The following is a 15,670-nucleotide window of genomic DNA, read 5'->3' on the forward strand; positions in this document are numbered from 1 at the left end:
TACTCACCTCAAAGCGTTGTCTCCTACTCCGAGACACCCACGAAGACTTAACTTCCGTAAAAAGCCCCCACATCTTTTTGAAATATTCTCTACTACCCGGCCCTGTAAAAAAAAAAAACAGTTAAACAAAAAGATATGCCATTACACTGATTTTGAAAAGAATACATCCTCATTTTTAATAATTTACAAACCATTTTAAAGGCTTAGTTATTAACTAAATAGGAAAATTTCAACTTACTGTAAGAAAGCTTTCCTGATTAATACATCTACTTGAAACATGCCTAAACTCAATACTGTTATTTCTTTTACTCAGTTTGTAGGATGTTGTGTATTTGAGAAAATGGTGCTCTGTAGTTCTCTGGTACCTGTAATAGGACACATGTCTGTGTAAGGTCTTGTGTCTGTACTAAGGCAGACTGCCCCTCCTGACTACACTGCAGCCGCTGAAGGACACTAACCCTCTTTACTATGTCTGTCTCCTTCCCAAAGCGTTTACTATAGCCCTGCAATTGCAGCAGAGACTCAATGAGCACTTCACAAAAAGCTGAACGCCTGCATGGGCTGCGTTGCTTTAAACATTCTCCTCCAGTCCTGGATGGTGTAGCTCAGTGGACTGAGTACGGGCCTGCAAACCATAGGATCTCAGTTCGATTCCCAGTCAGGGCGCATGCCTGGGTTGCAGGCCAGTTCCCCGTAGGGGGCGCATGAGAGGCAACCATACATTGGTGTTTCTCTCCCTCTCTCCTTCCCTTCCTTCCCCTCTAAAGATAAATAAATAAAATCTTTTAAAAAAAGTAAAAAAAAAAAAATTAGTAAATCGTGAAAAACATAAAAATTCAGCTTAATGTCAGTGAGTATTCTTTTAAAAGCACTTTTAAAGATAACGAGAAGTTCATGTGAGGCTTTTAAAAACTTCTTACATGGAGCCTCAAGGCAATTAAGTTCCACTAGAACTTAAAAACAAACAAACTTAAATCTCATTTAATCTAAATTTAAATTTCATTTAATCCTTTTAACATAATGAAGAATCTATTATTTCCATTCTTCTGGTAAGAAAACCAAGGACCACAAAGCTCCAATTGAGGTTAAAATAACTGAATCATAAGCCATTATGTTTCTCCATTTTAGAAATCTTAGGCAATACTAAAAGATAAGATACAGGAGTGAAGTAAGAAGGAAAATAATTCAATAAATGACTTTAACTTTATTCTCTTTCATTCTCCATGAACACTATTAATAGGTTTTCCAAGAACAAAATGCTCACCCCCCCCAATTTATGCAAATACCATACCCCAACAATTTAACTTGACTGATTCTTCAATAAACAAATATAAAAAGACTTCCTTAAAATGTGCAAATACAGGTTCAAATTTCCACAACAAAAAATTTTTTGGTCTTATTAATACAAACAATTTAGTATTATTTCAGTAAAATACTTCTGCTTATTTTAAAAAACTGAGCAAGTTCTTGTGAACACTGTGGGCTCCCACGAAGTTCACATGCACTAAAATGAATAGTTTGTCTCCCCAGGGAAAGGAGATCTGGACGGTTGGGGCTAATCTGTTCCATGCTGTAATTACATTCTAACAAGAGAAATGGGGCCACACACGACGTAATTATACCTCGATGTCCCTCTGGAAATCAAACAGGTCAATTCGCTGCCAGTTACTGCCATCCAGAGCCAGAACATTCCAGGCCTGTTTTGAAGAAAAAGAGAAAGAATGAGCAGGAGGCAAAACAAAAGGGGAAAGCCAGCAATACTGGAGTTCACAACTCAGTCTACTAATGACCGACACTGACCAAAACATTTCTCAGCCTCCCACCATTAACTCCCAGTAAGTCAGCCTTCTCATTCGTACTTTATTCTCCAATTAGAGATCTCAAAAACGAGTGGATACAGAAACTAGCAGCTATAAAAGATCTCAGGGGACTGGAGAAAGGACAGACTATATTAAGTATCATAGCTAGAAACTGTTTTCTAACTGGAAGATTCTAGTTTCTAATCCAAAAATGAGATAGTTCAGCTGATGAAAAGCAAGTCTGTTACTCTATCCCTCAACAAGGATCAAATGAGGGTGAAACCAAAGAAAGAGGACACAGTCCTCTGAATATTCTATGTTCCATATATATTTGGTCAGACTTGAAACTATGATATGGAGACCTGGAACTTACAAAAGTCAGTATCATTTCTCTGTATACCTGATAGAGCCTTAATGCTGTCCTCAGATTTAATGAAAACCGGCATTGTGCTTTCCTTTTTTTTTTTTTAAATTAAAGACTCAGGTGTGTTTTTCAGTTGGCCATCTTCCTCTCTAACTAGGTTCAGTTAGTAGTTCTAAAACTGAAAGTTTAAGACTTCTCATATGGTTTTGTCAGTAAGCTAAAAGGCGGCTTTTCAGCTTTTCAGAATTAGGTGAAAAATGACTAAGAGTTACTTTGTTGTAGATCATTATTTATTTTAATCAGAAAGCCTTTAAAAGTTTTCCCTAATGAATTTAAAGTGTAAACAAAAGTTTTAATATTGTTGAGCTGTTAACTTAGAATATCACCTCTTACTGTAACAATCAAAACACAGATTTGATACTGGAATTTTAGAAAGGAAACTGTGTATATACTTACTGACCCCCAGATAAGTGTCACACAACAAGCAAGAAATATGTCAGGGGTATGAAAGCAAATGAAGTTACTATTATTCTAGAAATCTTTAAGGTTTTGCCCGGGGTTCAATGTTACTTTTCCTTCTGTAGCTTCCTGTTTTTCCAATGGTTTCTTAAATGGTTAGCATAGGAGACAAGAGATAAAACTTTTAAAAGTTCATACATTTACTAGATTCTTGGGCTAATAAACATACCCCTGATTTGGTTTGATATTTCTCATTTCCTTATACCACTTTCTCCAGGAACAGGAAGTGTGCCAAATTGAGACTAAAATTAGAACAGGTTCCCTTTCAGAGTCTGTTTTTTTTTAAACAAATTAATTAAATACTGCAAGTACAGAGAACAATAAGGTAACTACTGATGTACTATCCAGATTTAATGAAAACTGAAAATTGGCATTGTGCTTTTCTTTTTTTAAAGTTAAAGCACATTAAGAGGAAGGAGAAACCTGCCAATGAAAACAATTAAAATTCACTCAAATCAATGTTGCTAAGATGAGATGCTGCAATTAAACATGTTTAGACACTGGTCTGAATATACTGTTTCTCAATGATGACCTCAGCTTCACATGGAGACAGAAAGGAAACCCCACTCATTTGTATCTAGGGCAACCACTTAAATACCAGGGACAGAAATGTCATAAATCATCAAAACACTACTGATTGTTTCCAAAATAGCTGATGCACAGATTTAGTAAGGCTTTTAGGATGCAGAAATTACATTAAAATTAGCATGACTGGCAAGTTTCGTGTTTTATTTTTTTAAGCGGTGTCGGGAAGTCGAAGGGAAACCTGGGTTGACCTAAAGAGATACACGCCGTGGTCTGTGATGCAGCCGTGTTACAGAGCCAACACCCAGGACTATACCACTGTCCAGTGCACAAAAAAGATGATGATGGCAGGTACACATTCATTTTATTAAGTTAATTATTATATATCCATATTACAATAGAGAATAGGAATGGTTCATAAAGCAATGTTTTTCACAACAGAGATTCTATTCTTTATATTAGTGGCAGCCAATAAGATTATGATGTTTCACTACTTTGTCACAGCGATGTTAACTGCCAGAAGTGGCTAATGAAGTGTGATGTAGAAACTGACTGTGAGAATGGAATCTAGTTGGTTCTACAATGAAAAAATAATAAATTTTACCTATTATCTTTTGAGAAAAGTGTGGGGAGGTAACATGAGAATTAGACCTTCAAGGGCCTTCCATACGTATATGTATGTGTATAAAATGAACCAGGAAAACACAATGAAACACTATTTTATTACAATTCTAAGTAGAGCCTAACTTATTAACGATTTTTCCTTGAAGTGTTTCCTGTTTGTATTACACAGTCAAGAGTTCCAAAAAATTACAAATGGTGCATGCAGTAGAACAGTAGAATTACATGGGTTTGGGAATGCCATGAGTAACACAACACCCTTTGAAAGTTAACATACAACTAACAACCCAGTAAAAAGTTCCCCTACTACACACAGAGGCTGGTATCACCAGTGTCAGGAAGGGGTGCCCCTGTAACCATGTCAACCAATCTTACCCTGGAGACCTGAGCACAGCGACACAAGGTAACAACATCCAGAAAAGAAAATATCCTAAAAAGAGATAGAGACAACTTTATTATAAGATAAAGTAGAGCAATTTACGAAGAAAAACATTGCCCATATGAAACACAGGGAGAAAGTAATCTTTTACTTGATAATGTATGTATAAGTACCATACTAGTTCAATCATACACATCAATGAATGATAAAATATTTCTAATACAATTTTTAAAAAGATTTTGTTCCTTCCTTCATTTATTTATTTAAAGTATTTTATTTATTTATATTTTTAGAGAGAGGAAGGGAGGGAGAAAGAGAGGGAGAGAAACATCAACATATGGTTGCCTCTCACACGCCCCCTACTGGGGACCCGGCCTGCACCCCAGGCATGTGCCCTGACTGGGAACTGAAACAATAACCTTCGGTTCTCAGGCTGGGACTCAATCCACTGAGCCACACCAGCCAGAGCTATTTTTTTCCCCCCAAAGCATTTGACAGTTTAATAATTACTGGAGCTACTTCCTATTTTTTAAAAAAGGGTTCAGCTCATGAGTAATTAGTATTTGTTACAAAATTTTAAAAGGTACTAGATGAAGAAAGGGCCACATAAAAGTGTGAAAGCCTCCTGTGAATTTAGAGTTTTGATACTTGTCCAACGTCTGGCAGAAACTACCACATTTTCAAAATTGCACACTTCTTCCCTTCTTTCTTTTTTGAAAATTGTTGTTCAAGCACACTGTCTCCATTTTTACCACACCATGGCCCCCTGCCCCACCCTAAAAATCACACACTTCTTACTCCTCAAAAGAGACCATCAGTCTGAGGACCCCGCTAGAAGCACTGTGTGGTACCTGTAGCTCTCACGGACTCACTTGAGCTTTGACTCTTCAGACAAGAACAAGTTATAGATTAAGCTGTAACGGCTCCCTATACAACTTGGTTATTAATGTAACACAAAGGTGACATTTTCTATATTATGTGAACTAAAGCCGGCAGACACAATCTCTGCGAGATCAGATAATCTACCACCTCTTAAATTATGACTGTACTTTGACTCTTCCTTCCTTTTGAACTTGAATCTCTCTTTTTAAAATTTTTATTGAATTTATTGGGGTAATATTGCTTAAAAAATGATATATATTCCAAGTGTACAGTTCTATAATACACCATCTGTATACTGTAATGTGTGTTCACCATCCGAAGTCAAGTCTCTTTTCATCACCATGAACTTGAATCTCAATGGGAAACTGCTCTTACACCAGATGCACATGCCCCAGTCATAAATAATGGAAAAATAAGTTTCCTAGGTGTTTCTGAAATGATCTTATTTTCACAAATATGGAGAGGTCACAAACAATTGGTCTTGTTATCCAGCTACTTAACTATTATTTTAACCACAATTATATTCAGCAGAAATTAGGCAAACCTAAATCATTCAGTTCCTCAGGGGTACAACTAACTAATACTTGAAATAATTGTGGTCTAGGATATGGATTAGAGCCTGAATCAGGAAGAAAAAAACTTTTTATCCCCTTTTCCAATAAAGGACATTAATGGTAAAACAGTGATACAATCTGTAGATTAGATAATAATATTGCTTCAATGTTATCTCCTCATTTTGATTCCCCATACTGTAGATAGGTACAAGAATATCTGTTTTTAGAAAATACACATTGGTATCTTGAGTGTAAAAAGCACTGCACCTGCAACTTACCTCAAATGGTTCACAAAAAAAATAGAAAATGATTATGCAATGGGGTAAAAGTTAACGTTTGGGGGACCCAAGTAAATGGTATATGAGAATTCTTTGAATTATCTCTGCAATCTTTTCAGTAAATCTGAAATTATTTAAAAATAAAAATATAAACAATAGTCACTGGCTTAGTATTAGTTATATATATATACCTAATTGGGTCATGACGTATTTTTCAAGCTAATTTCTCCATTTGAGCTTTGAACTATAATACAATTAACAGGCAGAAACACATAAGCTTCAGGAAACAAAGTGACAGTTAAAAACATAATTTTAGATAATATTCATAAAATTGAGCCTGATTTCTTTTTTTTTAAAAGATTTTATTTATTTATTTATCTTTAGAGGGGAAGGAGAGAGGGAGAGAAACATCAATGTATGGTTGCCTCTCGTGAGCCCCCTGCTGGGAACTGGCCTGCAACCCAGGCATGTGCCCTGACTGGGAATTGAACCGCGATCCTCTGGTTCGCAGGCCTGTGCTCAATCCACTGAGCTATGCCAGCCAGGGCGAGCCTGATTTCTTAAGATTATTTTCTTTCTTTAAAAAAATTTTTAAATGATTTTATTTACTTATTTTTAGAGAGAGGGGAAGGGAAGGAGAAAGAGAGGGAGAGAAACATCAATGTGTTGTTGCTTCTTGCGGGCCCCCAACTGGGAACCTGTCCTGCAACCCAGGCATATATGCCTTGACTGGGAATCGAACCAGTGACACTTTGGTTTTCAGGCTGACACTCAACCCACTGAACCACACCAGCCACGGCAAGATTATTTTCTAAGTAAGGTTTTCTTCTAGGATAAAGTTATGATCCACATTCTCCTGTTCCCAAGATATCCCTGATGTAACAGAGATATGACTTTAGGGCTATTAACCTAGCTTCACAATATCAAGCTGAACCTGGAAGGAGCTCATGATGTTAGAATGTTTAATGGTTGAAGACAAAAAAGACTTGGGAAAAACAAACAAATAACAACAACAACAAAAACCCCAGTACCTTTCCCATAGCCAGGTGGCTCTTATCTCAATACACAAACAACTGTGTGTGTACAATTACATATACAGGACATGCACATAGGCAGCGTGTGTAATACATATCTTATTAATAGTCCATCATTATCATGATACTGAGGCATCACAGGAGCTGCTACTGGCTAGAAAATTTGGGGCTAAACATGGTGGAAGTCTCCCTCTGACTAAACTAAAATAAAATATCCAATTTACTCTTCAGAGTATTTTTCATTTTTTGTTGCTCCAGGAAATGAACTATTAAGCTTGGCAATATTGAAAAAGCAAATGGCAATTATGAAGAAATAAGCAAATTGGGGAGGAGATGAAGTTCTATAGACAAGCGGCATTCAATTTACTAATGGACTGTATGTACATGCAAAGCTTGTAAATTCTCCAAAATAAATATTACAAATTACAGGGTTAGGGACAAAAAGATCCTAAACTATAATACTATATACTATACCAAAAAACAAACAAACAACCCCCCCACAAAAAACCTTGAACCTCATATCTTATAGTATACCTAAATCAAAAACTCTGTCTTTATTCACAAAGGAAAAACAGTAATTTCTCCCAGATCTGAAATGTCCTCTCTCTCTCTCCTCTTCGGTCTAATGAATCACCACTTACTCCTTAAGCATGTCTCATTTCCTTGGAAGCATCTTCTGAACTTTCCAAAGTTGGTTGTAAAGTCCTACATGTGAGCCTGCTGTAAGGCTGTTGGCCAGCAATTTTAACCAGTGTGCTGCAAGAATTTTTAAAACATGCAATATTGGACTATTTAGTCAGGGACAAAGACCTCTCTTCCCTTAGACTGTCAAATAAAAACGTGACAACAGCCAACAGAACAATAGCTGTCGGTGTGAATGCCCTGTCTTAAACCATAAATATACAGATTATATAATAGAGAGTTGCATCTTATTAGTCACATCGAATAATAAGGTTACATCTGATTGGTTAATTTTTGGTATCAGAAATGTGTATATCCTTGTATACAAATATAGGCACTGGATATTTTAAAAGTCACTTTGGATGAAAAAGGTAGGTAATTAGTATTATTACTTTCTTTGTAAATCAATTAAAAAGTATGTTTTGGTTGTGCCACAGAGTCTTAGAAATCCGTTTATGCATGCCATGAGATGAAAAGACCAAAAACAGCTGCTCCAGGCTGACCTCCACGGTATTGCTATATCGATTATTTTGACGTCTGTTTTCTACCCAGTGAGCTTCTGGAACATAGTGACTCTTTTTTATTTCTCTACCAACATAATACCTGCTGTACTGCAGGGACTCAGTAAATGTTTGTTCCTATATTAAAGTTTAAGGGAATTCCAACTGTATGATATTCTGGAACAAGAAAACTCTGATGACAAAAAGATCAGTGGTGACCAGTGGTGAGAGAAGAGAGATGAACAGGCAGAGGACAGAGAGCTTTTGAGGCAGTAATAACACATATCATCACACAGTTGTCCAAACCCGTGGAGTTTACAACACCAAGAGCGAACCCTGACATAGACTATGGACTTCACAGATCATGATGTGTCAATGTTGACTCATCCTTGGTATTAACCGCCCCCAAAATAAATAAAATAATAAATAAAAACAAACCCACCATTCAAGTGAGTGGTATTGATAATGATGGGGGCTATGCATATATAAGGGTGGGGGCATATAGGAAATCTGCACCTTCCTCTCAACTTTGTTATAAAGCTAAAACTCCTATAAAAATAAAGCCTTTAAAAAATAAAGAAAAAAAGTTGAAGGAATACCAAGACCTTGGTTAGCATTTTAGTATCTGGCTGCTAACGCAAAATAAAATATACAGTTTTGATTCTCTCACCAAAGAAAATGAAAATGTACCATGCATATGTTATATACAAAAATATCTTAAATGTTTATATAAAGAGTTACATACATAACTATTTTGTTAAAAATCACTATAAAACAAAGTATACTGAGTTTTCTTGGTATTTAATGAAATATAGCACTTGTGCCCTGACCAGTGTGGCTCAGTTGGTTGGGCACTGTCCGGTAAACCAAAAGGTTGCTGGTTTGATTCCTAGTCAGGGCACATATCTGGGTTGTGGGCCAGGTTCCCAGTGGGGGCATGCTAGAGGGAGCCAATCGATGTTTCTCACACTGATGTTTCTCCCTTTCTCTTTCTCCCTCCCTTCCCCTCTTTCTAAAAGTACATAAGTAAGTGAGTAAGTAAGTAAATAAATAAATATATCAATTGAACTCTCTCTTTCTCACCAAAAAAAGGTTTAAGGAATTGTAATTTAACTATTTTAGTAGCTCACAGCTTTCATGAATATCACCAGCTGCCATCCTATACAGTGAAACCCAAATGGGTGATTAAAACCTGATTATCTTTTCATTAAGTAACCCTGTACTATTAACGTTTTTCAGTGTTTCTATTTATTATTTCTATACATTCTCACTTACTGTCAGATTGCCAATCCTAAAACTCAGTGGATCCCCTATCAGCATTACTCTTCTGATCCCAGTTTTACTTACTGCAACTCATAGTCAAATTTGTATGAACTGTGTCTAGAGAAAAAGAGGAAAGATAGCCTGAGAAATGACTAGCATGCATCCTCTGAGTAAAATGCACATTTGCTTTCTCCTTACTTCCTGTTTCTTTGACTTTGTTATGGATAACTGAGAAGGCCAGAAAACTAAATGCTGAATAACAGAAAGACTGATTTTGTATTCTTTTTTTAAAGGTTATAGGTATTTTTTCAAGATTTAATTAACTTATTTTTTTGAGAGAGGGGATGGCAGGGAGAAAGAAAGGGAGAGAAACATCAATGTGGGGTTGCCTCTCATGCACCCCCCACTGGGGACCTGGGCCTGCAACCCAGACATGTGTCCTGACTGGGAATCGAACCAGCGACCCTTTAGTTTGCAGCCTGCACTCAATCCCCTGAGCTACACCAGCCAGGGCGATTTTGTATTCTCTGAATTAAGACATTTGCCAATTTGCACCTTAGATTGAGAGATGATCACTTTTGGTAGTCCCAGAACCTGATCACATCATTTTATGGCCCATGGGTAAAAAACGGAACTAAAAGTAATATATATTAACACTTTTATAGCTCTTACTCTGCGACAGACACTCTTCTGTAAGCACTGATATTTTTGTAAGCACTTTACATTTATCAACCCTTTTGATCCTTGTGATAATCCAAAGAGGCAGGTATTGAAATCTTCAATTTACAGTTAGTAAATGATAGAATCCAGGAGGTCAGATTCCAGAGTCCATGTTCTTAACCACTATGTCTTTAAAAGAAAGGAAAACACTCTTCTCTAGCTGGAACCATGGAGTGTGCAGAACAGAAGCTGTTCTTGCTGGGCCAGAAATCTCTAAGAAAAAAGCAAAGGAATTTTGCAGAGCTGAAGATCAGGCAGGCCTGAGAAAGTAGTTTGCCCACAAGATGGTTCCCAAGGCAAGGAGGAGGCTTATGTATGAAGAAACTAAGCACTATCACAAGGAATACAGGCAGATGTGCAGAACTAAGATTCAAAGCTTGAATGGTGAGAAGAGCTGGCAACTTCTACGCTCCTGCAGAACCCAAACTGGCATTTGTCATCGGGATCAATGGTGTGAGTCCAAAGGTCTGAAAGGTGCTGAAGCTTCTTCCCTTTCACTACATCTTCAATGGCCCCTTTGTTAGCCTCAACAAGGCCTCAAGTAACATGCTGAAGATTGTGGAACCACATACAAGGTCTGTCCAGAAGGTATCTAGCCACGTAATATGAAAAATAAAGATATTCACTGAAGAAGATACAAGAAATACCATATAGCCCTGGCTGGTGTAGCTCAGTGAATTGAGCGCGGGACTGCAAACCAGAGTATCGCAGTTCGATTCCCAGTCAGGGCACATGCCTGGGTGGCAGGCCAGTTCCCAGTAGGGGACGCATGAGAGGCAACCACACATTGATATTTCTCTCCCTCTCTCCTTCCCTTCCCCTCTAAAAATAAATAAATAAAATCTTAAAAAAAAAAAGAAATACTGTATATAGGGCAAGGACGCCTCATTCCACTTCAAAGTAGGCACCTTGGGACTTCATACAGTTCTCCCAATAGCCATCAGCTGCCCTGTTGTATTTTCCTGAATCTCATCAATGGTCTGAAATGTCTTCCTTTTCAAAGATAATTTTAGTTTTGGGAAAAGCCATAAGTCACAAGGAGCCAAATCTGGGCTGTAGGGCTGCTGAGTCAAATCACCTGGGTGATTTGATGTTTCACATACACAAAAAACCTCTGCACAAGATGTGATGCATGAGCAGGCACATTGTTGTGATGAAACTGCCAAGTGCCAATTGCCCATAGCTGTGGCCTTCTGAATCATTCAAACAGTTTTCGCAGAGGAACGTTCAAGCTTAACGCAAAATTTTATGCAGATTTGTTGCTCTACTCACTCAGTCATTTTGAATATGATGGACACACAGTACATATGTTCACTCAATGGCATCTATAGCCCCCACTGACTAGTAACATGAAGTCCTCATTGTTCATGCATGTGCATTCCAGTCCACTCTCCTTGGTTGCCAGGTTACATTGATGTTGAAAAAACTGTTCTGCTCATATTAATAATGGCTGGACTTTTTTCAGACAGATCTCGTATTGCATGGGGTACCACAACCTGAAATCAACTGATCTACAAGCGTGATTATGGCAAAATCAGCAAAAGGAAACTGCCCTGACAGATAACATATTGCTTAATTTCTTAGGAAGTATGACATCATCTGCATGGAGGATCTGATTCACAAGGTCTATCCTGTTGGAAAATGCTTCAAAGAAGCAAACAACTTCCAATGGCCCTTCAAATTACCTCTTCCATGAGGTGGAATGAAGAAAAAGACCACCTATTTTGTAGAAGGTGGAGATGCTGGCAACAGGGAAAACCAAATCAAATGCTTATTAGACAGATGAACTATGGTATCTACTATGGTTATTTTTATAATCTGGTTAGTTAATAAACAGTGACTGCTTTAAAATGGGGAAAATTAATAAATAAAACACACACACACACACACATCCCCTATCTATCCTGAATTCCTGGTTTTTAAACTGAATGAAAAGCTAAAGGGTATCATCAACATTCTAAGCTTCTTTGAATAAAATATTATACAGTATGTGTGCAGGTAAGACTTAGCATAGTAGCCCTATCCGTAGAAAGGCCTGCTTGCAATTTTGGCCCTTGAATGGCATTTCAGGAACCTGAATTTTGGTAGAGTTTCCACCGTTCCCCCAGTGAGAGTCCCTGGTTGACAGCATTTTACTTATGTCATTATGACTTGTTGCTGGAGGAATTAAATGCATTCTGTGTGGCTCTACTGGGAAAGGACTCTTGGAAGTTGGCCTGGCTTCCCCTCTTTTGCCCTCTGCATTTTTCCCCTTACTAACCTTGCATCCTTTCCCTCTGATAAATGACAGCCATGAGTGTGACTACACATGCCAAGTCTTGTGAGTCCTTCCAGTAAATTACCAAACCTGGGGGTGTTCTTGGGGACCCCCAACACAGCACACGTATCCATTTCAGACAAAAAAAATCCCAGCCCATCATTTCTTCCATGTTAAGTTCAGAAAGTTCATCTTCTACCAACTCACACATATATATTATATATTACATGATAATTATGTCACAACACTTCCAACAGTTGAAAAATATAATGAAAAATATTTTAGATTCCTCTAAGTAGTAATAACCCTCATTCTGAAACTGTACTTTGTTTTATAGCTGAAAGGGCATGTGTGGGCTCAAGCAGTCTTATCCCTCATGTCATTTTTACAGTCATCAATATCAACCTCAGAAGAAATCTCAGAGGAACAAGTCACTTTACAGTAGGTCTTGGAAAATACACAAGACTCTTTGTTTCATCAACACTGACATTCATTTTCCAAGAGGTACTCCTAAACAAATACGTATGGCTCTGCTCTGAAAGAGAGTACTGTCGGCCCTGCTAACTGATTCTACATCATGCAAACTGTGGATTCCAGCTTGCTACAGCATTCATAATGAACTTTGTTTCAAAAGGGAGGAAAGAGAATGTGCAAGTTAAAGTTAGGAGGAAACAAGAATACTCGCTTATAATTCATCGCTAACTTGGCTGTGGACTTTCATTTACAAGGAAACAGTATGGTCCTATGAACACAACTGTCCTCCTTGTAGGTTAACATATGTTGGACTCGATGATGTAATATGTAACTTAAAATCTAACCAAACCAAATGTTGCATAATTTTTATTAGGCTCTTTTTTAATAGAACACTATATAGTCTCAGCATCACACAAGATATTTAGCAATAATAAAGAAATATAATTTCACAGTGGAGAAAGACACTATCTTAACTAAGTGATCAAAGGTAATATCCAGTTATGAGCATAGTGACATATGTGCCTCCTGTTATGATACATGAACAGTGTTTTGGTAATACACTTGCCAAAATGCATAACCTAAATCAAACCATGAGGAAACATCAGACAAAGCCAGATTGAGAGAGATCCTATAAAATAACAGTTCAAGAGTATCAAGATTACAAAAGACATAGGAAGACTAAGGAATTGTCCCAGATTAAAGAAAACTAAGTGGGTATAACAATTAATGGAATGTCTAACCCTAGATTGGATACTGGGCCAGAAAAAAGATGTTACTGGGACAAATGAAGAATCTGAAGAGGTCTGTAGATTAAATAGTACTGTATCAGTTAATTTCCTAATTTTAATAACTATTGTTTAATTACATAAAATATTAATTATTAGGGAAGGGTATTCTCAAAATTCTTTGTACTATTTTTACAACTATTTCAAAATGAAGAGTTCAAATTAGAATGTCTAAAAGATACAAAAAAAAGCCTAATGAAAAGTAAGTTTTTCTTCTATTCCTATCTTCCAGTTACCTGGTCTCCTTTCCTAGGGGTGCCTGCTGATCCCAATCATGCCCTATATGCTTTAAACAAAATTTAAATTTTAGGAAATATCACCGTCAATGAATTTCAATAAATTAATTACATTTGGTGTAATGTCAAAGATATCAAAAAGGTTTCTTTTTTATTTGTCTATAATGGTTAAACAAAATGTATATTTTATACACTTAAATGCATCCATAAGTAGCATGTTTTATGGTGTCAAATCACTTCCTCCATTCTCAGGGTATCAGTTTCACTGTCTCCAATTTAGGAAGGAACATGTTCCCATCAGCAAGTACAGAATCGATTTGGAACTCAAGCTCATTTCCTCACAGAAATCATATCATATGTAGTAGTTCGGTTCCCTGCCTAGGTTAGAAAGCAGCCAATTTAAACTATAATGTACACAAGGATCAGTTCCAATGTAACACATATAAATCAGAACCAAATTCTCATTCACGAAAATGTTGCTATAGAAGAAATATCTCCAGCGTTCCAATTTGAGAAGCCAGGAACACATTATCCCTCTTCAATCTTCCTCTTTTTCTATCCTCTCAACTCATGCCTACTCTTTTCCACACCCTAGAAAAAGAGCCAGATACGCCTAACGTTTCCTCACATGCACAGTGGCGGCGTGCTAAGCTAAGTAGCAAAGGCACGGAAAGTTACATAACTCTTCAGTGCCAACAAGAACAACAACAAAACTCATAGATGCGAGAACAGACTGGTTGTTGCCAGTGGTGGGGGGTGGGTGAAATGGGCAAAGGTGGTCAAAAGATACAAACTTCCAGTTATAAAATAAATAAATCCTGGTGATGTGGTATATAGAATGGTGACTACAGTAAATAATACTCTATTGTATATTTGGAAGTTATTAAAAGAATAAATCTTAAAAGTTCTCAATACAAGAAAATAATTTTGTAACTGTGTGGCGATGGGTATTAACTAGATTCGTCGTGGTGATCACTGTACAATATATACAGATACCGAATCATTACGTTGTACACTTGAAATTAACATAATGTTGTATGCTGATTATGTCTCAAAAGAAAAGAATACAAGACAGTGAGTAAAGTTAGAAAGGGCAGGAGTAAGCAATGCTATAGTCTAAAAAGTTACAGAACATGTTCTCTATGTTATCCTTATCTCTTGCCTGGAATTCTTTAATAGCCTTCTTATTGCTCTCCACTCCTATCCCCTAATTTGGCCAACACACAGTACTGAGACTAATCCCGTAAAAACACAAACCAAATCATATTACTCCCCTGCCAGATCATGAGGGGTCTTGTAGGACACAGTAAGGAATCTGAGTTTCACGGCAAAAACAGAAAAACATAAACCATAACATGGTTTGGACAGTTACTGAAGAGTCAAGTAATTTCCCTAAATCTTAGTAAATGGTAAGGTAAACTACAGCAGTACAAAATGATGCTAAGTATTCAAAACTAATGGCATTATAACAAAAAACTGAGGCGCCCTGGCCAGATACCTCAGATGTTCAGAGCATCATCCTAAAATGCCAAGGTTGCAGGTTGGATCCCCACTCAAAAAACATGTAAGAATTGAGGGAACTTCTGGTCAGGATGGCAGCATAGGTAAACACGGCTCACCTCCCCACACCACATCAAAATTACAACTAAAACACAGAACAACCATCACTCAGAACCATCAGAAATCAAGTTGAATAGAGTCTGACAACTACAGAATTAAAGAAACCACATCCACCCAGACTTGTAGGAGGGATGGAGATATGGAATGGGCTGGTCTCATATCCTTATGTGGTGTATAAA

General features: G+C 37.2%; 1 protein-coding gene and 1 pseudogene across 1 annotated transcript in view; one reads left to right on the top strand and one right to left on the bottom strand.

Moving 5' to 3' along the window:
• The window catches only part of FBXL20 (F-box and leucine rich repeat protein 20), a 90,018-nt gene that overhangs the window by 28,566 nt on the left and 45,782 nt on the right, over nucleotides 1-15,670 (bottom strand). The window contains exons 3-5 of the mRNA XM_037033188.1: nucleotides 4,204-4,258; nucleotides 1,623-1,697; nucleotides 8-102 (exon numbers count right to left, since the gene is read on the bottom strand). Coding sequence (XP_036889083.1) covers nucleotides 8-102; nucleotides 1,623-1,697; nucleotides 4,204-4,258 — 225 coding nt within the window. The remainder of the gene's footprint in view (nucleotides 1-7; nucleotides 103-1,622; nucleotides 1,698-4,203; nucleotides 4,259-15,670) is intronic.
• Nucleotides 10,222-11,949, top strand: LOC118977987 (60S ribosomal protein L7-like; annotated as a pseudogene).

The sequence above is a fragment of the Sturnira hondurensis genome, unplaced genomic scaffold (genome assembly GCF_014824575.4).
Source record: "Sturnira hondurensis isolate 20B ecotype Veracruz unplaced genomic scaffold, ASM1482457v3 Scaffold0021632, whole genome shotgun sequence".
NCBI lineage: Eukaryota > Metazoa > Chordata > Mammalia > Chiroptera > Phyllostomidae > Sturnira > Sturnira hondurensis.